The sequence below is a fragment of the Pygoscelis adeliae genome, unplaced genomic scaffold (assembly GCF_000699105.1).
Source record: "Pygoscelis adeliae isolate BGI_AS28 unplaced genomic scaffold, ASM69910v1 Scaffold1, whole genome shotgun sequence".
NCBI classification, from domain to species: domain Eukaryota; kingdom Metazoa; phylum Chordata; class Aves; order Sphenisciformes; family Spheniscidae; genus Pygoscelis; species Pygoscelis adeliae.
In genome coordinates, this window is record NW_008824051.1 from 5,216,550 (window position 1) to 5,242,556 (window position 26,007).

At 37.9% G+C, this 26,007-nt stretch overlaps 1 protein-coding gene across 1 annotated transcript in view; it reads right to left on the minus strand.

Annotated features, from left to right (window-relative positions):
• DISP1 (dispatched homolog 1 (Drosophila)) overlaps positions 1-18,313 on the minus strand; it is a 36,049-nt gene extending 17,736 nt beyond the window's left edge. The window contains exon 1 of the mRNA XM_009333666.1: positions 17,802-18,313. Coding sequence (XP_009331941.1) covers positions 17,802-18,307 — 506 coding nt within the window. The 5' untranslated portion in view covers positions 18,308-18,313. The remainder of the gene's footprint in view (positions 1-17,801) is intronic.
• Positions 18,314-26,007: the final 7,694 nt, after the last annotated feature.

Genomic DNA, 26,007 nt, shown 5'->3' on the forward strand with positions numbered 1-26,007 from the left:
CAGACAGCTGGGTTTTCAAAAGTGAAATTTTATGCAGCTGATTTTTGGGATTACTATTTAAGAGTGTGTTCCAGTTTTCAACAAGAGACCAAATAAACTAACATGATAAAAATTCAGTACCATTGAAAACCATGACACAGTTTGCATATGATGGGAACGGACAACCAAAACACCATGTTCTGACATTGCAGTTTATGAGCCTTCTTAACTGTCCTTCATAATCCCATAACAAAAAATTATTTTGGACATAAATTCTGTCTTGTCATAATGCAGGAAATAGAATGACAAAAGGTACCTATATAAAATAACTTTTCTATGGAAGTTTTTGTTATTTGTTAAAAATCTAATACAAACAACATTACTTTGATGACGAGATCATAAACCCAACTGCAAATTATATGTATCTGCTGCTGTTCAGGTAGCACTTCATTTTGTTAGCTATTGGATCAGTAAGCTTCACATAAATTTCACTTTAAAAAAATTCCCATGAAGAATCTGTAAGTCCTCTCAAGAATTTCCTGTCTGTGAATGTGACATACAATCACCCCAAAGATGTAACCATACTATGGCTTCAGTTAAGTTATGGACTTGTTTTACTTTAAAGTATTAATATTAAATATGTTCTTGGTGGTAAAAAAGGTATAGAAAACAATTAATTAAGAAACAGCTGCTTGCATAAAATGGATCACTTAGTATTTCTACACTGAGGTCTCCAAAAGAGTAAAGATTTGTATGCTTTCACACCACCAGGTAAACAGCTCAAATCTTGGGCTCCTCGGAGACATTCACAACAGTTTAAAGCTTAATTCAGCGCTCAGGAATGAGATTTGCTGTCCTTCAAAGGGTAAGGTTCAACAACACTGGGTTGAAATTCTAGTCCAGGCAAACCAAAATGTCCTAGCATCATCATCTCAAGGTACCTGCAACCATGCCCATATCAGGTGCGAGTACTGCTTAGACTGTATCTTTCTAACTCTGAGCAACTAACTGTAAAGGGGAAATAATCCATATAAAACTGAGCCTCAGAAACACCATGCTCTGTTACCCCAAACAAAAAGTACAATCCAGTGCAAACCAGCTCTTAACACAGTAACAGGCCACTTCAGACATATATTGAAAGCACTAACATGATAGCAAAAGGGTGATGAAAATGTAATTGACAGCATAGAGTAATATAAATGTGACTATTCCTATTATCCCCTTCCTTGGCAGGGAGGATGGAATAACAAATTAAACTAGCAAAGCTAAACACTGATGCAAGGCCCTCTTTTCATCTTCATTCATGATGTGTCTCAAGCAATATAGCACATAAATATAACTATGATGGAACATTCCATCAAGAAATATAAAGCTAACATATTTGTTTCCTCAAGAAATATATATCCATTTTAATTTAACTGTTATAAGAAATAAGAATTGTATAAAAGCAAATTTCTATCAACTGTAATTCACTGCTATCTGGAAATGCTCCAACCCAACAAAGTAGTAGAGCTGCTAACTGGGACATGCCCGCAGGTAATACATAGTAGTAAAAATTGCTCCTTGCAGCCATGAGGAAGCTGGAGAAAAGGAGGAGAAAAGCAGAATAACCAATCTGTAGTTGCAGTAACTCAAGGATTAAGGAAATGTACAGACAAGGATTTTCTGTTAAAACCAGCCACAAAAATTAAGATTAAATTTATGAAATGTCACCAACCTTCAGTTTGTAGTCCATGATGCACAAATCTGACTTTGAGAGGTACTGAACGTACTTAGTTTCACAACTAATGCCAAAAACCTCTGGTACCACCACAAGAACAACAGACTCGTCAGCAGCCAAAATGTACAGAAACCCAAATAAACTGAGTTCTGAAATGACTTTGCAACAGTAAGTTGCCCGAGGCGAAAAGAAGTTGCGGCAGGCTCAGGGGTCTTCTCGCTGTCCTACCTGCAGCCTCAACCACAAAACCAACTTTTCTCAACTAAGGCTAGACTGGACAATAAGAAAGTAGGTACTGAAGGCAGAACTCACTAAACTTGAATCTGAAGTTAGTAGTAACAGGACTCTGTATGAAGGGAAATGCTTAAACAGACAAGCCCCTTCATGGACTAATTCAGCACCAATGCAGAGCGCAAACGGAATGCGTGCTTCCATGCCTGTACGAGAAAGGGGACAAAGGTACAGAATCAGGTAACAGATTTTTGTAACTGCAGCATTCACTCTTGGGTTTACAGATTAGAGAGAGATATATATCCACGTATATTTAATGTTAATATGGTGATCCAAACATGTATTTCTAGCTTTTATTTGTAAAGATTTGCATTTCCACATAGTTCAGTCACTTGTGAAAGCGAGTCCCGTTTTTGTTGGTGCCATAATAGACCTCACCATGAGCAACAATACCATAAAACTATTTGGCACAACCAATAGCCATCCAAGGACAACAACTAGTACAGGCTGTTGTAATTCAGGTTTATACTAATTATATAAAGGTTTATATGACAATTCAGGTTTTACATTGGCAGATAAAATTGCCTTCCGTATCCTCGGACGATCATTACCGTGATCTCCATGACTCTATAAAGGGTTAGCTGGTTCATCCAGAGACCCATGTCCACATCACTATGCAATCCCCCAAATACAAGGGTTTGCTTGGACAGTGAGGTACAGAACTACCACAGAATCATCTGAGGTCCTCAAAAAGCTGGCGAGACAAACATTTATTAGGAAGGAACAACATGTAATTGATATTGTTCTGGGGACGACGCAGGCACCTTCTCAATGTATGTTCTTGTATATTCACCCTTTCCACAGCTCTCCCAGCCCCTTCTGCATAAAAAAAAATCTTAGTAGACGTGCACGTTTTAAATCTCTCTTCAAACTTTACCCTGTCTTTCATTTATGTCTCTGCAACCATATGTCAAAACAGATTTTCTTAACAGAATGTAAAATTTGTTTAGATAGAACTTTCAAAAATTAACTGAGGCTAATTTGGCTTACACAAAAGAGGTAAAAATACCAACACAACCCTTCCTCATCCTCCCCCTTTCCCATCAAAACCAAACTACATTTCCCTCTGTTTCCTCCACCTGCAAAATATATTCAGTGCTGAACAAATGATGATGATTAAGTTCTTCAAAGTTAGGGAGGGTTAAAGGTCACACCTGCTATCAAACTGTTTTGTTTCGAAAAGCATGCATTAAAAAAACCTGTGTACACTTGGGTGAATTCCAGCAGTGTAACCAATCCCTTGCAGCTGTTGTGATGACTCTATTATACTGGTCAATAGGAAAAGTTATCCCTGAAAACTATGCCCAAAAAATTCTTTAGTTATGCTCTAAAATACAGAAATGCATGGCAAAACCAGATCTTTCCCATTTAATTAACTCTGCTGTGTCTAATTTTTGAAGTATTATGCTTCCATTTAGCCAGTTTAAATAACGCCACTAACCTCCAAAAAAAAAGTCTAGACAGAAAAAAAAAAAATCCTCATCAGTTTTCATGAGAAAGAAATGGTGAATTCCATAATTGTGCTGGGACAAAAGCCAAGCTGATCTGTGTATTAAGTTACCTCTGTACTTAGTTCTCACAAGTTTGATAGTGGAAAGTGACAATCACTGTTGTTTGTGACAGAACTAGCACATCCAAGTTATTACATAAATTACAGTCACTGATTAAAATCTAATACATTCTATGCACCAAGGGAAGGGGGAAGAAAAGGACAGGCTCTATTCTACTGCCATTTACTGCAAGTCTCAGCCCTTATTCAACAGATGCTTTGCTTCATCCTGTCCTTTCCTAATGGTGAGTTTAGACTGAGCACCATACAATGAGGAACTACAGAAAGAAAGGATAACTAGATTGGTTAAAAACCCCAGATGTTTCTCAACGTGAAATGTATTTGGTAGACCAGCATCCTTCTGTGCAACACAAGTGAAAAGGAAGAATGGTGATTCTAAAAAGCATTGCTATAATACCCAAAATTTATAATATATTATAACAGAGAGAGGAGTTTGGTCCTAATTTCAAGAATCACAATGAAGAGCAAGCTTTTGGAAGTCATAAATATTATTAAATCTAGTTCTATAATGTTCATGTTACCTGGACGTTACATGGCACAAAGCAATGTTTCATGACCATGTTCCTCAGCATGGGACCGTTCCAAATGAATTTAATGCTTAATAATAAAATTATGTATGGTTTTCTGTTTTTGCAGTGCATTTGTTTCATTAATCTAATGCATTTCAGGGGAATACAAACCAGAACGTATCAGAGGACACTAAAAGTACTTAGATATTCCAAGATATTCTTTTGCAGTCTTTCTTCGTAAACATCAGTCATGAGAAAGGTATCAATTTAAGTAACCACCTTTGCCTCAGATCACAAGGAATCAATGCTAGCTGCTTCCTGAGCAGGTACAAGAAACCCTGCAGAAGGTAGCCATGAAATAGAAAATTAGGAAAGTGGGCTGTGTTTTGAAGCATATTTTGAAGAGAGTTTTCTACCTGTTGTGGAGCGACCAGCATTTTAAAAAAATATTAGTGGCTACCAATAACCTCAAAGGTTGAAAAAAATACTAATATGATCTTGAACATCAACATTCCTGCCTACATGGATAGTAACTTTTTTTTTTTAAAAGAACAGTTAAAAAGTGTCAATACATCCAAACACATACTTTCGTATTAATTTATCCAAACAATGCCTTCCTAAAACATTCTGAATTCCTGTTATGACTCTGCATATTTCCCTGGCTGAACATTTGACTTCTGAGTTATTTTATGACACTTGGGTGCAATTAATTTCTATTTCACAGTGTGCAGATATAGAGGCCGGAGCTTGGATATAGAAGGGCTTTTCCCCTTTGCCTGTGGGGCTACCACCCCCGCGACACAGGGCAACACAGAGGCACTGCCTGGGATCGTTGCACCCTATTCTAAGGCATAAGGCAACAACTAACAGCATCACAGATAAATCTGAAACTAGTCAGTACAGGTGCTTCTCCTCTGTTTCATTCCTGGGAGACAGCAGCGAAGGGAAGCAGAAAGCTGTGCTCCCAGCAGCAACATCCAGCTGATTCTGGTGCTTCGCTGCAGCTGAGCCAGCTTCCAAGCCTTGGCTGAAAGGTACTGTCTCCCAGCTGGAACCAGCACTAATGGAGGAAGCACTGCTCTTCTTCAGACCACCGCCCACCACCAAGCAGTTTATTATGAACCCCCAGCTGAATGGACTAGAAGCATTGCAAAAAAAAAAAAAAAAGGTACGCACCAGTCTTTGCAACCACTTTTCCTACTTCATTGCAGAAACTGGTCTTAGATGAAAAGGTATTAACTGCTGATAAATGCCATCCCTTAGCAAATCCAGCTGAGATCCGTGCTCAGTGACGTCTGAATATTAACAGTGACAGCCAACCATAATTTCAGGGCTCAAACCCAGGCACAAGTGTAGCACGGAAAGGGTCACTGACAGCAACTTGACAGATTAGGAAAAGAACAATTTTCCAAACAATCATTCAGAGAAAACTAACTGGTCAGGTGGCTGGTCTCCTTCATTTTTATGCTGAGCTGCACAAAATTTTGAAAATAAATGTACAGCTTACAGCTATTTATCATGACGTAGTTGTTACAGGGCTGTAAATAATCACTAATAGTACTGCAGATAACACAGCAGCAGAAGCAATCATGACAACCGCTCCAGCAGAATGGGATCCAGAATAAATGAAAATTGTAGACGTTGTAGTAAATCTGTAACACCTTCAGTTTCTGGCAGTATGGACAAACACTGACTGTTTCACATAATCTTAATTCTACTTTCCTCATGCAGGTATTCATAAAAGCGATGTATTATTTCTCTTGATACAAGTAACATCCCATCCATAAAAACATATAGCATATTTGTGATACAGTGTACTCTTTAGGACACAAACTTTATCTTCTTTCTGAAGCACCTTGTATACCACAGGTGTCTAAATATAGCGATACCAAAAATTAATCATTAAAAAGCCAACAGCAGAAAAACCTAATTTTGCACTCTTGCCTTTGACTTAACATTTTTGACTCAAGTGAATCTTTAAGTTACAATAAATAGCTGTACTTACTGAAAAAAAAAAAACCCTAACATCAATATAAAGACTCCCCTGTCCAAGGATTATGAGGTGTTTAACCTCAATGCTTTACTTTGCCAGAGGGAAGCTATTCCCTTTGTTGGTAGATCTAGTTACAAGAAGCGATAAAACATAGCTTTTTGTCATTATTACACTCAAGGATAAGCTAAATCCCTGCAGGATAGAATGAGATATGCATCATATTGTACACCTTCCATTAGAACATAAAATACAAACTAAATCCCAGCAGAGGAAGAAAATCCTCGTGTTTTCAGAATGTCATTGACCCATGAGAACAATATGAATTGCTCTTAAATATCAAGCTAGCTTTTGCTGCTGTATCAGGTATAACACCTACATGCTTTATCATTTAGCAATCACTACAAACACTCAGACAACAAATCCAACAGATTAAGTTGCCAAAAAAACTTTTTACAAGCCTCCCAATTTAATTTTTTGCTATAATGTGTAGTTTTCCTTGATTCTAATCATGAACTCTCTCTAGATGTTTTTTAAACATGTGGTGTTTATTGTATTTGTCGGCACTTAGGTTTACTTACTTACATCCATAAAGGAAGAATAGGACAACTCACAGCAGAAGGATGTTGTAAAGATGACAGAGAATCCAGTTTTCTGTTAAGTTGCTTTTTTTAAGGTTTTATTGAAAGCAAGAAAAATGCAAAGAATTTTCTTGTTCTCTCCCACATAAAATGTCAAGGAAAAATCCAAAAGGATTTTATTTTTTAGCTCTAGATTATCAGGGTGTGATGATCTGAAACTAACTGCTATTTCATCTCATTGAAAAGTGTGAAATCTCAATGTTGCAGCTTTGCTTAACCTTTTATTTATGAATTATTTCTGCTAAGACTATTCTTATGCATAAAGTTAAGCAAAATGAAAGTCTTTATAGTACAGACACCAAAAATCAATATGCTATTTGACAACTATATTATAGATGTCAATTCACATTTTATAGGTGAGATACCAAGCTTCATAAAGGTTCCTGTCTGCTCCTCTTGTATGCTTACCTACCTCTTCAGTTCTGAGGATCTGCTCTATGTTCACAGCAAGCATGAGCAAATAACATTGCCTTTCCACAAGGAAAGCAACTGTAAGGAAGGTGTTAACAAATCATTGTTCAAGTGATTCTTGCTCTATCTGATTTAAATTTAGCATAGAAGTGTATGCTTTACTGACCTACAGCATGCACACTGGGTAAAACCAGATTCTTTGAACGGCAGTGGCAAACCTTATATACCTAACTAAGCCAAGGTTTTGCTCACTTTCTGCTATGAAATAAATATTAAACTTTATTAACCTACTTTGAAAAAGTAACACATAATTTTGACATCTCCCAATCACAAACTTCTGGCTCGTGCCAACATACAACAGGAAAATGTGTTTCCATCAAGTCAACAGAGATGGGAAAAGGCCAATGCAATCATATTGACATCCTATACACATGTATTTTCATTTGGAAGGTATTTTGGTAAGTTTAGTATCCCAATATGATTCATTATACGCTAAAATTAAAAATTCTATAAATTTATAGCATACAGATGACTTGAAATTGAAATGCTCCTATGAACATCTCCAAGGTTTGGGGCTTGGTTCCCTCCCCCCTCCTTTTCCTTGCTGCTCCATACGGATGGTATACATGCAGGAGCCCAGGATTTACTTACAAAGTTTTCAGTTTAAGGTTCCTTAGAACCTCATTTTTGCAATACTGACTTCTAATGCCTTCCCTCTTTCATCTTCAACAACTGACTAAATATTATCAACTGCTAGGAAAGCTGGCTCTTTTCCTTAATAGTGCCTATCTGGTATACTTGTCTTGAATCACGTTCTCTGGTGGAAAATCTGACAGTGTATGAAGGAGCCAAGTAATATACACCCTACAAATATTTTTCTTGTATTCTTTTCTCTCCCTAAACTTGTCTCCAATGAGTGTAACCACTTTTAAACACAGTTCTCAAACTGTCAATAAGAAAATTGCCATCAAACATACTTCAACTGGATGATCCCAGCTTTAAGCGGCAAAGTTTATACAGAATTTAAAGTATATTCTTCTTCAAAAGGTTTAATTGAAGCTATATATATATATTCCTTTAACTTCTGAAGCACTAAGGGCAGGACCACATATAGTACTGCTTGGCAAGTTAAACAAAAGTTCTGAACTATTCAAGACAATAAAAAAGGCTTAGTAAAATACCACCATGAATCGTTATTTGAAAACAAGCCAACAGCTAATTTGGAGCAGACTAATATTATTTCAAGATCCTTCACAAGTCTAAAACCATTAGTCTTTTTTCTTTTCTTAGTAATTACAGTGAAATTAATAGAAATGTTCTGGGATTTAAATGATGACTAGAGTAGTTTTCAGCATTTTTACTGGCAAAAAGTTCCTTCCTTAGAAATATTTTATTTCAAAGCTGGTTTTATTACATTTCCCAGTTGAATGGAGCAATGCAAGGTCACGGTCACATCTTGTATTTCTCTGACAGACAGGAAATTAACATGACCCAAGAAATCACAACATACACACAAGAAAAACTCCATCCCCGATACCAAAGAGAATGAGAGAGATGTACAAGAGCACCTATTTTTATCCAGGTATTTCTCCACAAAGGCTGAAATCCATGTTCTTACAGGCATTAATGATTGACATTAAGCATATGTAAGTTTGACTCTGGAGTAGGGAGACTTCAGACTGTCATATATCACGCTTCAACTGGTACATGCTTCAGTCTTCCTTCCTGTACAGATGTAAGAATTTGTGAATGTAAGTCACCAGGGGGTTCGTTTTTGCTCTCAGAAAACCTTTTTTGACAAGAGAGCTTTTTTGAAGGTAGATTACAAGCCCTTACAATTTCTACAAATTATTAGACTGACTGTGGGGACAAATGCTAGTTTTTATCTTTCTACATATTTAATCACTTGCAGCAAATGAAAATACTGTTACTTGAGCAATTTTGTTCTAAATTTAGCAAAGTATTTCACTTCAAACATACATTTCGGTGTTGAGTTGCTGTTCCAGTGTCTGTGAATTTAGTCACTTAGAATGTCGTAGTTTTTAAATGATATAAAACAAGTGTATATTCAAAACAACTAAAAGATTTAAAAGGATTTACTAAGTAATTACACAAAGAAGGCTAACTTATGCTGACATAATGAAAAACTGTACATACATAATGTGACATCACCTACTGTACCTCCTGAGATTAAATTTGTTTTGTTTGCTCAGTAAGCAGCAAGCAAAAAAAGGGAATATTTACTGAACATTTAAAGGTTTTCAGTGTTGTAGCTAAGACCCCAAAAAAGCACTGCAAGATTAAACAGACTATAAAACAGACCTAATATAATTAAAACTGTTGAGCAAAAAGTTAGCAAAAGTTCATCCACTTGACTGAATGAACTAAACATCCTACAAACTGGAAATGTAACGCAAGAATTTTGCGGAAATCTACCGTTGCAGAAAATACTGGAAAAGTGGGAGAAGTGATGCATGTAAGCTTTTCTAGTCCAGTACATTCGTCTATTTATGATTTTACTGAAAAAAACTAATTTCCAAATAGAGAGGCCAGGCTTTCTGAAATATGATCAGTACTGGTAACTTAGGATTTCTACCTGTAACTTCCCTTACCTGTACTGATCTGTTAGTGGTACCGTCTCATTTCTATTTTGCATTGATAATCAAAGATTTAAGAGATTTCTTTATTCAGCAGATATCCTGGGCAGAAATCTCATAGCAATCTTAGTGTAGCAAAATTAATGCCAAATTGCTCAGGCACCCTGTGTATCTCCCCCTTGCACTGTATTTGGGGTTTTTTTTTGTTTTGTTTTACTGTTCAAGCACCACTGACAACTTAAAAGCATGCACATCTATTATTACCTACTGGGAGATGAAGACGACATTGAAATGTCATCAGAGAGGAAGAACAAGCGATTTTGGAAGGAGCTAGAGGCAGAGACAATTATGGCAACTTACAAAGAGCTTTCCAAAGTCGATGTTCCTCATTCTGCACTTTCCCCTCCATCATAAGGAAGACTGAAAACTTTTAAGAAGTAGGAATACCCAAGTCTTTCAAATCCCATCTCTTAAAGAGTGCTGAAAATCAGGTCACTGGCCACATTTAGTTTAGACTTTTGCTCTTTGTTGTCTAGTGTTATCGTTTCACATTTGAAACTTATCACAATCTACTATTAAATTAAAAGTGCATGAGATCAACTCTACATGGTCAAAGCATTCCAACAAACTGCCATCATTCTGGCTGTTCTGCCATGGTTTTTTTTTTAAATACTTGAACATAAATGCTCAGTTTTAAAAGTCGTCTCAAAAAACACACCAATCAGTCCTTTTCAAGAATGAACACAGCTGATGCTGGTTTTCCAGTCAATTTAGTACAAAAGAGAGGACCCATGTCTTTTACCATTTCCCTCACATTATCAGCTTTATGTCTTCTGAAGACTGCAGTTCAAAGGCCCAGCAGCTTGCTAGTTCAGTACTAGCTCTTCTGTAGTTCAAGGAAAGGTGAGGGATACAGGGCACGGGAAATTCATCTTCAAGCACACAGAACCTGGAGTTTGTAAGTGGCAGAGACGAAAGGTCAAAATACGGCCAGGCTGGTACTCAGCTGCACTCAGACCAGAGCAGGAACCTTCCAAGTCTCTCTTTCCTATTGCAGAAATGCTTCCTTCAAAGCAATCTGAAGTCTAGACAAATACTAATGCTTAATTAGTACAATTAAAAGCCTGCAAAAATTCCTTGGACTGCCTAATTAATGAGATTATTTTTCTAGGCATGTTATTTTTAATTTGGTCAGCCACAGAATTATAAATGGCATTTATATTCTGGTCTCTGTGTGTCAGCCCTTTGCTTTCAGCTCTGTGCAAGACTAACAGAAAGTGCAGCATGTTGTTAGCATAGCCAACAATGCACAATAATTATCACAGGAAGAGTAAATGAATTAATAAAACCAGAATAAACCTCTTAAGGTATCACACTCAGGGATAATGTAAGACAAAGTAAAAATGAGTAAAATGAGAAAAAATGAGAGCACAGCTCAAATTATTGACTGCCATGAAAAATAATTTCAGAGAAAGAAAAAAGAACCAGTTTGTTTGGTTGCAGGGAGCGCTGCTCTTCCACACGTGCACAACAGAGAATCCCACATTTGGACTCAGTTTCAGAAGGATGCATGAGGCTGCTCCACATTCCCTTTCCTTTCCTCAACTACATTAAAATCCCCAAGCATGCCACTGGGCTGTTAATGCTGCGACATGAAAGGGAGCATCTAGTTTGTGGTTCGCATGTGCCTCCAGCCTTTTCATTCTGGGAAACCGTTGGATAAAGAATTCCTATTTTAGCATGGAATAAATGGCTTAAATGAGAATAGAGCCAGAATTTGTATTGTTTCCATACAAATTACCAACACACAGGAACTCCTGATCTACAGCACAAATCAAGATATTTGCAACACCCTGAACACTGAACGAAATGATGGTTTAACAGCTTTTGCCTTTTAGTTGCTAAAGGTTGATAAAAAGTTTCAGAAACAACCTTCGAAAATCTGACCTGAAGGATTTTTTTTTTTAAAAGATACCTATTTTTAATCTTCCTAGTGGAAGGGAGTAAGTCTCTTTTGTTAATCTATAACACAGTATATGCATATGTATTTTGTACAAAACACATTAGTACACATTTCATATAAAAAGCAAAAATAAAAATATCTTTTAATGCATCAAATACAGCTGAAGCTAACAATTTTCAAAATGGAAAATATTTAGATAGGTGGAAAATACTTTGTTTAAAAAACTCCATGTAGGAGTTCTTCTGACCAGTTAATGTTGCTGAAATAAGAATATTTGAAAGTACTGTATACACATGTATACATATAATCAGCTCTGCAAGTCACACAGAATGTACTAGATAACAATTATCCTTTTCCTGGAACCAAGCAGGGAGCTGTTTCATAACAAAGTCTTGTTATTAAGATTGGTATTTGGCAAACATTCCCTTACTTTTTGAAAAAACAAGAGCTTTTTATTTCTTTCTGGTTCTAATCTTTACGCCAAGTAACTAGAAGGAAAATATGAAATGGGTAAGAGGCAGCTATAATGTTCTATCCTCACTTCACAGCTTTTTCATTTTCAAAGATCTCCTTTTAAAGTATTAATTAAAAGTGTCAGTATTCAAGTATGTCTGCAATACTGTTCAAACTGTGTGGCACAGAACTCTCAGATACAGCAGAACTCAGAATCCCAGAACCGTCACACAAATCTGCAATGCCAAAACAGTTCAAAAGGTAGCTTAAATCTAACTGAAAGGAAGATGTACAGTAAGTCTGAAGATATTAACGCTTTACCAGTTTCCTGACTCTGAAGTACTAAGGTTTTTGCCTTGCTTAGAATATAAATTGGTCTAGCAAGCAAAAACTTCGAATCCAGCAATTCAAACAAACTAGCTTTGGGAGCTAAAAACTCCAAACTAGGCTGGTGGGGGATGAGGAGCAATTTACATATACCCCAAAGTCTTAAACCTTAGTCAAACTAATGATTCTGTGAGGTTTTAAACTGATTTTATTTTCGTGTTCTAGCTTGAGATGACTGCATGATCATGGAGAGATCATCCCACATGTCCTTTTATCCTGTCTTTTTTACCAGAGAGAATTCAGATGTTTTTCAGAACAGTTCTCTCTACTTATCTGCTTTAGCCAAAAGCATTAACAGTGTAGTTTTGAAATGTAAATAATAGTAGGTGATACACAGCAGGTCTACGCTGAGCGAAGAGTACTTGTATGAATTTTTCATTTTCAATATTGCCAAAGTGCAAGCGCTACATGCACTGGCAGTTTGGAGCAGTTTCCTTATCAGCAGTACCATCGGTTCATTCACAGCTCCCTCACCTCTTCTCCCCTACCTTTTGTCTCAGTCCATAGACCTAAGTTTTCTAAACTGTATCTCCAAAGAGAGATTCTAAAAGAGTTGGCATCAAGATTAGCAAGGATACAGGTAGCTTTTAACTGATGTTTTCCCATTAAAAGGTTCACACACAGGTCTGAGAGAAGCAATTCAATTTGGTACCAGAGACAACAGCCATGCACACCACTATTAGCCCAACGCTTTCCACAACACTGAGACGACTTACTGAATGATCTCTGCACATTCTTCCTCTTCTGCTCCTATTTACATCCATACATTTCTATATAAATAATAGATTTTAGAAAATAGCAGGAACGATTTTAAGAGTTTTCTGGTTTTACATTTCTTTACGGTAGTGCTTAGTTCTGCTAGAATATGCAACCCTTCATTATTTATTTTATCCTCCTTTCATCCTGTTGAAGATGATCTTAAGTTTTACTGAATCTTTAGGTTATGAAATAATCAACTATAAGAACATTTTGATTTTAATAAGTTAGCCCTTATGGTAGCGTTATGTATAGGTTGCTGTGTTACTTATTATTTGAGGCTGTGTTGCTTGAAGTCCCTATTCTCTATTCTCTGGACTCTCTAAACCATAACCAGAGCCTCTAGGTTCTATTGTTTATGGGATGAATTATTTGACAACCTGGCAAGGTAGATATCTAGTTGGCCAACTTGGCAACAGAACCTACTTTTAAGGTGTCCTGAAGTGAACTGCCTTCATTATAATACTAAAAAACACACCCACAGGTCAAGAAGACCCTTGCCCAGGTGAAGACCCTTCCCCCGCGCAAGCGTAGTAACAGAAGAGAATGACATAACCGATATTAAAATTATATGTAAATCACTAACCAATCATTGTAACTGGGAGTGTACTACCTTATAATTTTTGTGTATAAATGTAACGGTGATCTAGCCATAGGTGTGCTTGATTTGTGGAAATTCCACCTTGCACCCGGCGCCGTAATGAAGAATGCCTGCTTTCTAAAACTCCAAAATTGAGTCTTAGAGAGTTCTTTATCTGCCGATTTACGGTAACAATCCCACTAAACATGCTGCTGGGCTGCAGTTTTACTCTTCCCTAGTGATCCCTAACTTGGTGCTTCTAGTTGTCAAGCATCAGTCTTCATGCTTCTTCCAGTTCTTCACATTAACAAGCCTTACTTGGTTCCTCTTCCTCATTTCTACTGTCTAGTCGCTGAAGGTTGCTGATGATTACAGAAGCAGATGGTAGCAAAGGAGGGGCAATAACTACCCACCTTCCCAGTGGCTCTAAGCCTCACAGTTTTCTTGAGATACGTAAGTGCATTCAGTCTAAAAGGGTTACTTCAACACGAGCCCTCCAAAGGGGCAGGGTGGAGAAAAATCTTCCAATAGTACCTGAAAAGAAGAACTAATCATACCATGCTCCGAACAGGTAAGTTCAGAAACCGTTTGTCAGAAAGCAAATCAAGTCCTCGGACAATTGCATTCTGATATGGAGAGATGGCTAGAATTTCCCAGGGAGTGTTTTTGTGGTCAAGATATTACACCCACTAAAAAAAAGAAGTATGAACATGTTTGAATGAATTACATCTTAAATATGTGCACAAACTAACAGAAAAAAACTTTGCTCAAGATCTTCTAACCTCAGAAAAATATCTAAAAATCATCAAAACCATTATGACCAACAGTTGACCTATTTTACCCACTTTTACAACAGATTTTTTTTGCCACAATCATGTTGTAAACTACCGACCACTAAAAATATTTTCTTTTATGCTACAAGCCTTTTTCACCAATCTAAAAAAACTACCAGTTCCTGAGACATTCAAGTTACGGTGTATAGATGACATTTGCATGTAATTTAGTTTCAACTTCAAAGTTGAACACACTACAAAATTCCAGATCCAGGAATTAAGAGGATAGGACAGCTTTAAGCTTTAAGAGGATAGGACAAGTGTGGCATTATTTCAATCTGTCTTCTTTATACACTCCAATCTGCGATGATATACCAGAGCCACATTCCTTTAATATTAGGTCACTGACAAATGTTAAGCCTTGGGCTTCAAAACCTGACAAAACCTGTCGTGCTGAAACAATTGGTTACCTGCCCAGAGCTGTAAGCATTAGCGATACAGTTTGCAAAAAGTGTTCGCCCCCCTCTATCACATCTTTTTCCTCCCTCTTAAACTTAAAACCATAACAATATTTCAATGTTTTTTTAAAAAACACAAAGAACCAAAATGAAAGCTAGTTTGACTACACACTGAATTTAACTAATGTTTCGTATAAGAACCTGCATTTTAAATAACCCTGTTAAAACATGCACATGTTATAAAGCTGGATGATTTCCAAGTAGCCTTGTAAGAAAAATATCTGGAGAAGAAGCTGTCGTGCAGATTATAGGCTCAAAATGTAATAAAATTAAAGTGTGGAACAAAGATCATGTAAAAATATCACACACCTAAGTATTATCTTCTGTGTACAGAAAGTTAACTGAGCCTGTAAAAAGTGACTATGCATTTATCACCTATTCTCTTTAGCACTGCAAAGTAACTACTAATGAGACAGTTTGCTTCTTCCTGAACATATATCCATCCAGCTGCAAGGCCACATTCGGTTGCTCCCTCTTTTTACCATCTACCAACATGTCTTCATTGAGAATGGCCTCTCCGTATGATAAACTACATTCACAATGCAACAGGAGACTATTACATTTAGACACATCTTGTAGACTCTTCAGAGAGAAAAGTCGTCTTTGGTTCCATGCTAGTAACACAAGTGATACAGTCAGACATTGTCCAATGGACAGGCATTGTCCATTAATGCAGCCACAGCCAGCTTAAGGAGTTAAAATGCGTACAAGTAGTCCAGCTTCCCCAACACGGCATGGGACCCGAGTCCTATTTACCACATATTTAGAGCTAAAAGAACAGGTAACAGCAACCAGAAGCTAGGTGGCTTTTTAGAAGATGGACTCATTTGATTTGATGACCCGTGAGGCATATTACAAGTATCTTCTCGCTGAGAAAATCCAGTTGCCTTAGCTAGCAGGAAGTCCAGAAATGAAACAGTAACCACTTGATAGGGATATATAGAGTATGCTAATGCACGTAGTTGAGTTAATAAGTACAGGTGCTTTATAAGTCAGATTGTATCCTTATTTTGACTGTTAACAGTAAGATGAACATTTATCATAAATCATTATTTATAATTTATGTACAAATGTACACCATGGTGAGGAAGTGCAAGATGAAAAAAGCATCTTGGCTAAAGATCCTAATCAGAGCAGTTCAAAAAAAGTCTTCGTATTTGTGAAGTGCTATGGAAAACATTATTTTACCGTATCTGGTAGAACTTTTCACTGTTCTTTTTTCTAGACTAGTGACAGAACCACAGATTATGGATCACATTTGTTCCCTTCCTCAAGACTATGGAATACAGATGAAGTTTAGAAGTCCTGCTGCACAGGAAGAAAAACAGTGAAATTAGTGCATCCATTCTGACAGTTTGAAAATTATGAATGACTGATTCTGTAATGGCTCAACCTCCTGCATAAGTTTGCATACAAAATTATATTAAAAGTTTTCATCTTTACTTAACATTTAAACAAGTATGGAGTGGAAAAAACATGTCTGATTGTAAGCAGTTCCAACAACTAAGATTTTTTTTTTTCCATTTGTAAGAGGAATAACTGGCAGGGGAAAGCTGATTTGCACTTTGTATTATTATCCTTATTTTTATCTGCTTTCACCTTAAGGAAAAAAGCTTTATTCACTTTGACTTTTTCCACATTACATATTTGTCCCAGTCTGATATTCTCAGAAGTTTAAAATTAGTTTGTCATATATTTCATCAAGACAAAATCATTATAACTGACTCAGAAATACTTGTAGGTCCAAGTTTCAGAGCAAGGATGCAGATGCTGGATGACAGGGAGAAGGGTAGCTTTTATTACCCCAGTGAAAATTCATCCAGTTTGGTTCAATTACAATTCAGAAAAAAAAACAACCCTTGCATAAAAGCTTTGAAGTGTCTTAGTGCAATGGGGAATTTGATTTTTAGAAATTGCCTCCTGGACTGACTAGTTTGCGCAGGACCAGCAGGCTGTAGAAGATTTTCCTTGTGATTGTTGCTCCTTGTAGCTGGGACTACTGTCACCGGAACGCCAAAACTAACAGATAGAAAGAGGCAAGTTCGCATGACGTGGAGGATAGAAAGGATTAAAACCTGGAACAATCCAAAATTTCTCAATCCTAGCACAACTTTGAAGTTTAGCAGATACATACACTGAAAGACATGGGGGCAACTCACTGAAACAGCTCGTCTGACAAACTAAAAACAGCCAGTACATTTATGAACAGAATTGTTGAAAGTATTTTTCAATGCATCTTTCTGAGGCAATACGAGTTTTGATTAGACTTAGAACAGACATACCAGTTCTTTCAGTGCTGTCTTAGCTATCTCTGTATTGGTTTGCTTCACACAATGTAAGTGTACACCTTGTCTTGTAAAAGAGTTAATGAGCTTCCAAACTATCCCCAAGAATAAAAAAAAAAAAGCCTTTTTTTTTTCGCCCCCCAGAAAGAACAAATTCACTTCAGGAATATTCATGTAGCACAGCAAAATTAGTTTCCTGACTTGGTTTCTTCTGAAAAAAAAAAAAAAAGTTGGTAATGCATCAAAGACTAACGTAAAAATACTGGGGAAGAAATTCTGTTCATCTTCCTTTTTGATATCCTGCTTTTGTAAGAAAATGGAATAGTTATGGAAAAGGTTACCCATACTGAGAACCAACAAATAATGCAATTTGCTTACCTCATCCTGGCTATATGGTGCTGCACAGGCTGATGCTGAAAATGGTCAGGCCACTGATGGTGAAGGCAGAAGGATGGGGAGGGCTGAAGACAGCAGGCAGGCTGATATATGGGGGTGTGTTTTTGGCAAATAGATGCTGAATACTCAGCATGTGGCTGCATGCAGCACGAAGTCATAGGAGATGGTGCTGAGCTGCCAACCACTGAATGACATTCTTGCTTGTTATTATGGCTACTTAAAGAATGATGGTATGGACAAGGGTGGCAGCATTGCGACAACATCTGCTGAGTTCTTTGGTTGTCTAAAGGCAGAAAAGATGGTTTGATTGTACCATTAAGTTGCAGGCAGCCATTTGGACTCGCTTTTGTTCTTGGTGTTTCCTTGGATGGGAGTTGTTGGACCGCGACATCTCCGTCATTAGCTGCAACAATACCTGGGCCAGTAGCATTTGACAAGATGCTGCCATTGCTCAGAACCACAGAGTCACTGACATTGCTCATAGCCATGCTCCAATTTCTTGATGGATACCCGATGTTCCTGAAGAAACAAATAAAGCAAAGTTTACAGAGCTGCAGTGTTTTCAGATGCTCAGAAATAACTTTAGATTAAAATGAGTAAAGCTCCCCTCATCTTCATCTTTCACAACACAGGAAAATGGAAAGGAGTCACTCACACACTGTCAGGAATGAAGGACTCTCACTTGTTCAACAAAGTTAAGAGTGAAGTTACATAAATGCTCAGTGATTAAGCCGAAATGTATGTCTAATGAATAGACATTTGATAGTCTCTGGATCACAGCTAACAAGTAATGGTTGAGATGCACGGGAACAAGATCATTTTGCACAAGACTAAGTAATAGCCACTATTTATGAAAACAGATTTTGGTATAAACTGTGTAACCATCCACACCTTGCACTGCAATTTGCTTGTGTGCTTTGAAAGCCAGCAGGAGTCAGGACCACACAGCAGAGATTGTTTAATAATCATTAATGTGCTGGTTTCAGTAACCTCCTTTCCTATCTCCAATTTCTATTTAAAACAAGCCGTATTTATATTTTTTAAGAAATTATTTTAAAATGCCTTATTTAAATAAATCAAGCCACTCCAGCAGACATCTGTCAAAATTTCTGGATGGTAGACTAGGTCTTTAGCAGAAGCTCAAAATGAACTGTTACAAATACTAAAAAGATACCCCGGAGGTATTTAAAGACATGTCGACGTGGTGCTTAGGGACGTGGTTTAGTGGTGGACTTGGCAGCGCTAGGTTAATGGTTGGACTCGATGATCTTACAGGTCTTTTCCAACCTAGATGATTCTGTGATTCTAAGATAAAATACAACCACGTGTTTTTCCCAAGCTTAAAAAAAGATAATCCCAGGATTCAATTACTGCTGATTGAGAAGCTCATGCTTCTGAGTGACATGTATTCCAAAGGCAGTTAAGAAATGCACTGTGCTGTAAATAAAGGATATTAAAGATTTTCTTCTAAAAAGTCTTGTCTTCTTCAAGCAAAATGTAAAAAGTGAAAACTATTAACACTGGAAAGGTGACTGAGGAGCTTGGCTCAAAGTCAAAACCTGTCTGAGGTGCTTGCAGCACCCAATTTCCCCCGTGTTAATTATAATTGTGTTTTAATAAGCTTTGGAAATAAGTTGAAGATTATTTTGATAAATAACACAAAAGGTCAAACATCACACTTAGATAAGAATTTGTTTCCCAAGTTACATGGGGAGGAGGGAGGAGAACGAGGAAGAAAGAACACTAATTATGTACTATTTAGAAGAATAAATCAACACTTGCTTAAAACATAGAATCAGTTAATTACAACTGCTTTGGCTAACTTAATGTTACCTTTTTGATACTGAATTTAATCAACAACATTCCAAGTCCAAATTGCAAGGCTTGCATTACAGACACTGAACTTTGCAGAAAGACACAACATACAGATTAAGACAGATAAGCAAGGAAGTTTAACTCGTTTTCTTCCCCCAATACCTTTGCTGAGTGCTCAGAGAGCTAAGCCTGCCCAGCCAGCTGAGCTATTTAATTGCCTGAATGCTAATTCTGAGCAGAAAGTGCTTTGCAGAGTGGAATGCTACCCCCGGCAGCCCCCCCACGCAGCATCTCCCCTAGACATAGCTAAATCCTTCACTTCTGAAACAAAAATTAATCCTCTGCTATTTGTTCTAGATCATGTGCAGAGCCAGATGCCCTGGGAAATCACTTTCATTTAGACAACCACTCAGAACGGGAGAATATGCTGCTCGACGAGCATATTTTTTCCAGCCTCCAATTCCACACATTCCTGCCGAGCACCCCCTCCCCTGGCCCAGGCAAGTCAAGCCCATGGAGGACTTTCTGCTGAGCACAGAGAGTAAATTCAAGTGGCTGGCTAAACTTCGTTTCAGTCTGAAGAGACATATTAGTTATGTGAAATGCTGCTGTGTTTGAACAGTCTGGTTTTGTCTCACACTGTAGGCAGCTTCAAAGCCTGCTGAAGTGGACAGAGCCAGAGCTGGACATCAAGGCAGAGAAAGCTCCTCTCGAGTCGTCTGGCAGCATTTTAGGAATTTCTCGCTGCTTATTTTCACATTCACTCATATAAGAGACAGGCTGCTTGGTGATGTTGTTACATTTCTGTTTCTAAGTTAGACACATCCATATCACCGCTTGAAACTGCTGTACACTGATCAAAGTTACTGTTCTGCAAACTACTATTATAACTGAAAATAAAGCATGGAGACACTGCAAATATCTAGCCCTTCAAAAAGACAGATGCACCATTCTTTTTGCTTTAAACCCAGGACATCTGCAGCATGCAGCAATTGACATAACAAGATGTAATTTTTAGTAGCTGTTTCAAATCACTTTACAAAGGAAACCATGCATTTACACGCAAGGCACACATGTGCCAGACAGAGATGCAAGCTAACTCGCACCCACGGAAGCTGGACAATCCCAGCACAGACACACAGGCTTGGGACCTTCAGCCTGTCTGTGCCCCTCATGAACACCGACACAGGAATTATAACTTTTGTTCCAGACAGCTCAGCAGCCTCCATTTAATATGATCAAAGATAAAATGCTTTATTTTCAACTGATGTAATATTTACCTGCATGCCTTTCAGTTTAAACACAATCTTCAGAAAGACTCTTTAGAAAGTAGTAAATTCAAAGAGAAGCCAAAGATGATCATCATCAGTACCACAGCATGTAATTGTGCCTTTGTTCTCCTTTTGAACAGGCTACTCGAGAGTTATCGCAAGCTATAAAAATTTTAACAGATCAAGCTGATTCTTTCTTTCTTCCGAAGCCTTGAGAAACTATCGAGTTCTGTACATTTTCATGGAGTCTTTGAGCAAGGCAATGGAAGTACCTGCTTACCTTGAAGCTCTTTCAATGCCGTATTAAAGTAAGCAAGACTACTTCGCATGTGCAAGGTAGCCATCTGATTAAGTATTTTATTCAATCACAGTTAAGAAGAACTGGGACTCAAACCCGTTCTCTAGAATGAGTTGGGCTGTATTTTCTCGTTTGGTTTGGTAGCTTTTCTTTTTTTAAACAAATGTAAGATGGTTGATGTCACTTGACAAGTCTAACGTTATCCAAGCTTTGTTTCACTCATGTTTGAAGGTATGAAAAATTATGTAGCATGGTACTTCATTTATGTCACGCTCTATACAAGCAACTGCAACTCCACTGACAGCAAAACTTCACCTGCAGCTATCGCACCAAATATATCCTTAGAATACACTCTTATCTCTCTGTGTTTTGTCTCCCCTACCACAACTGCAGTGACTGGGAACATACTGTGAGATGTAATGGCCCAAGGAAACAGTTAACTGAGAATCTCCCCTTTAGAGGATGCACAAACAGGCAAGCTAAATGCAACAAGTAAAAGCACAGTAAGATTTTAATAGCATATGGACCTGGAAAAACAAAGAACCTGTTCATCATAAAAAAAATCTAAACCCAAGAATTTTTCAAAATGCAGCCTTTGAGATTTCTGAATTCTTTCAGTGCTGAAAGTTTATTTTTGCTGCATTCCTCAGAATGCTTTAGGATTTAGTATCCCCCAACAGAGTGAGTTTTTTCAGACTTATTCCAATTTACATCTGAAGGTTTTGAAGCAATGGACAGGTATTCTGAATAATGAGGTTGTAAATAATACAGGTTTTAATACAGACAGCCCTACTTAACAGAAGATGAAATACAGTTAGAAAAAGTATTAACCTACATGTTTAATACATCACATGTAGGTATCCACCTCTCCAGCTGGACACACAGTGTTTTAAGCAGTAACATCTATTTAGAAATTATGCCAGCTGGACTGCTAAGGAAAGAAAACTAGAATTATCTTTAATTACTGCACGCCTGATAACAGTAACTGCTAAGAAAGCACTTTAGCCATGCAGTTCAAAACAACAGCTTGGAAGAGTGTCATATCTGGAAAGTACCACGGTCTGTAGAGGCAATGTTACTTAGTGACAGTTTTATGGAGTAATCTCTCTATTATTTGTGGAGCTAACAATGAACACAGCCAGCAGACATCTGCCATCTGCATTGCAAGCCCTTCAGGAAATAAAGTAATGCTGTACCACACTGAAACTATGTAGGATTTGGTGTTCCCTAACTGGCACGTTCTTTTTAGACCTGGATTAAGTTCACCTGTTCCTTTGGCTGCAACTGAAAGAATTTTTCTTCACTTTAAAGTTTCTTTAAAAAAAAAAAAAAACTTAAAAAAACATTGGTTCAACAAATCACATCTGGACTCATAATGCCTGCAATTGAGAATGACAGAAGTGCAAATTCAAGAGGGAATGATGTAGTGGAAATTTAGTATAACCTAGTATATTAGTATAGATAATTTATAGATCTTTAGAAGATGACAGAAAACAGCTAAGTGTTAAGGGTTGTTTTAACCATGTAAGAAAAAATTCCCCAAAATCTGTACATTGCACTAAAATAAGCTGGTTATAAGACTTTACATTTTTCATTTAAGGCAGGACAAAACTCCAATTTCATTTAAAAGTTATCTAAAGCCTTTCAGCTGTAGTCAGCATCGCGCCACTTAGCCAGCTGAACCAGTCCAGGTTTTCTGGACCTTGCAGACCTGTCAACTACAAAGCATTGTGGTTCTGAGAGGAACATGTCTGAAGTAACAAAAATGTCTTTTCATGTCAAAAGTTCATCTAAAACATTTTGATTCTAGAATTAGTGCATTCTTCAAATAACCACATTTAACAATCTCAGTGCTACCTATTAAGTCTCCTTCCAGATGAAATATTATAATGGACTTATAGTCCCTTAAGACGCTAAAGTTTTTTAATGTGGCAAATGGGTTACATGGTCTCAACCTGTAAACTCAGTTAAATCCTCTCCAGACTTCGTTTGCTGTGCCAGCCAGTACACAGCCACTCTTAAGGAGGGTTTTCTCCTCCTTACATCACCAAGATTCTTTGCATCTTTGCTTTTTCTCAGTGCTCGCAGGAGTAACAGGTGGTGCCTGGTGTTTGATACTGGGTTTTATGGGAGACATCTAGTTATCTATCATTGCAATGGTCTTTAGCAAGTCAAGCAGCTTTTTAATGTTTTATGGTTGTTGATCTCCATTTTGGCTCTCAGCTAGACATTTTTCAAATTCTCTAGCTCTTACTCCTATGCGTTCATATGTGGTGCTTGGTTTCTCTCAATACCCTGATTCTTGCTTTTCCGTTTCAGCTGTTAACCACTAGGTCTTCCCTGAAAAACTTTCACTATACAAAATACAGATGCTTACTAGAACAAGCCTTCCCTGTCCTTTCCACTTCTTTTCCAAGTATTTAAAGTATATTTTAAAAGTATGTATTTCATCTTCAGGAAGATTCTCCAATTCTTATTTTACCAGCACACCAGTTTAGGTCATATACTTACTAATGCAACTGCTTCACTTTGAGGATTGATACAATATATATCTCCTATTTTTGAGAAATGCCAGTACGGTGGGTTTATTTTCTGCACAGTCTATACACACGCATTTTCTCAACTAATGTCTCCCTGTTAAGGAGCAGATATCTAAGTACTCTTACCGTGCAGCAGTATTTATTACTAATAGACAATTATGAATCAGAAGAGATTTTCCGAAGGGAAATTTCCGCTCCTCCATTTTGTAGAAAGTGTTTCAAAAGCCACCTAGCCCCTTCCATCCCCCTCCGCAGCCTGAGAGCTTGAGAAGCTGTCCCGTCCTGAACCTGAGACACCATGAGTTCATTTCCTGCGTCGCAGGCTGGCTCGGGAATTGCAATTCCTGTGACAGGGAGTTTCCGGATGTCACCGTGCCAGGACCACAGCTCATGCCACAGATGGGCAGTAGCGAAGGAGGGTTGCCAAGCTGGCACATGAACTGACCCACCAGCCAACAGCTGTGGGGTGAGGGAGCTGGGAGAGACTGCAAAGGGTGGGAAATAGAGCATTCTCCAGAACTTCAGAAATAGATTTTGCTTTGGTTTTAAGCTAAAGTTATTTCTCCTGGCACAAAGAGTAAACAACAGCAGACCATTTACAGGAATCATTTGCACGGCTTCGACTAAAGAAATCAATTGCGGCGCTTTAACTACAAAGTCTTTTTTAAAGTCATAATTCATAATAAATATAATTAAACTATAGATAGAAACAACAGCAAGAAGCCCTGAAAATTCTCTTCTGGAAGTTTTGTATAATCCTAAAATCTTATTTAAAAATAACTTAAGCACATATACATAGGGGAAATAGGAGGAAAAAAATATATTAAGAAAATTGAAAAAAAACTTCAAATACTCTGAGTTTTGGAAAGTGATACAGCTACAAGCAGAAATAACTGGAACAAAACATACTACTTCAAGAAAAAACGTGCATAGTTCTGGAAAGCAGGTATACCTCAGCACAGTTTAAGAGCATGGAAAGCTGTTCAAAATAAAAAAACCCTCAAATATTGCTCACAACTGCGACACTGTCATCACACTAAATCTTATTTACACAACTTACTGACTTCCATTACCATACGAAAGACATTTAAGTTTTTGTAACGGCAAATATTCTGATCCAAAATAGCTCTAATCCTGCTTACACAGAGGGGGGAAAACCAAAATATGTCTCTTTCTGGATGTAAAAGGAGTTACCCGCATTGAAAGTTCCACAGGTTTTTACTTCATCATGCTGTGGGATTAACATTTAAATTACAGCTGTAAAGGGACGCAAAAGCAATACTCTTTAGGATACAGCTCCAGCTATGCCTCCTGTCATCCTGACTATTTTAGTGTTACGTAAGAGGTTAAGAGACCATCTGTTTAGAAGCAGATTGTTTGTTTTCCGACAAAATTTAAAAGCTGTGTTTGAACATCTTTACGGAATCTGTTACTAATAATAGCATTTTTTTTCTTCATATTTTAATAGAAGCACTAACAAATTTTACAACTGCTGTATATTAAACAGGCAAAACACTCGGTGAGAACGCCGGGGCACATCAAGCAGGTATACACCAGCAGTCACACCTATTTGCTAAACACGGGGCATTCTTTGCATTTAGCTACAGAAAATACAGCAAAACGGTTTTACACTAGCAGTCCAACAATCATTTTCTTCGAAAGCTAAACATGCGAGAACTGATTTTTTTTCCCCCGATTTGTTTCCCAAGCGTACGTTGGTTTTAAGTCTCCCATTTGCTGAGCCGCGCTCTGAAGGCCAAATGATAAACCCCGTGTACCACTTCCATAACAGCGCATCTGCTGAAATAGCTGGATCTCGGGTCGGGGGGGTGGTGGGGGGGTGGTGTTTTTTTTTCTCACCAGCTCTTCAGCACTAGCAGGGTCCTGTTCTAAGCTCTCCGGCACTTCTACCCCGCTGTAGTCTTTTTAGTCTTTTACAAGCCCAGGAGCCTACTTGCATTACAAAGTAGCATTTTAGCGTAAATAAACTGAAGGTACACAATAGTCTTAGTTAAACCTACACCCTACCGCTTTCTGAAAGCCCGAGCTGTTTCAGCTGGAACCTAAGATACGCTACGGGAACGCACGGCCAGATTTGAAGCAACCCAACGTAACACACTTCTCAACGCTTACCAGACCCAAGCCGGAGAAGATTAGCAGTAAGGAGAACGCAGCCCCCTCTTGATCCAGGTATCCCCCGCCTACGCGCCCGCTCTTGCGGCGGCCGCACCCGGGAGCCGGGCCCGCTTCGCCGCTCGCCCCAA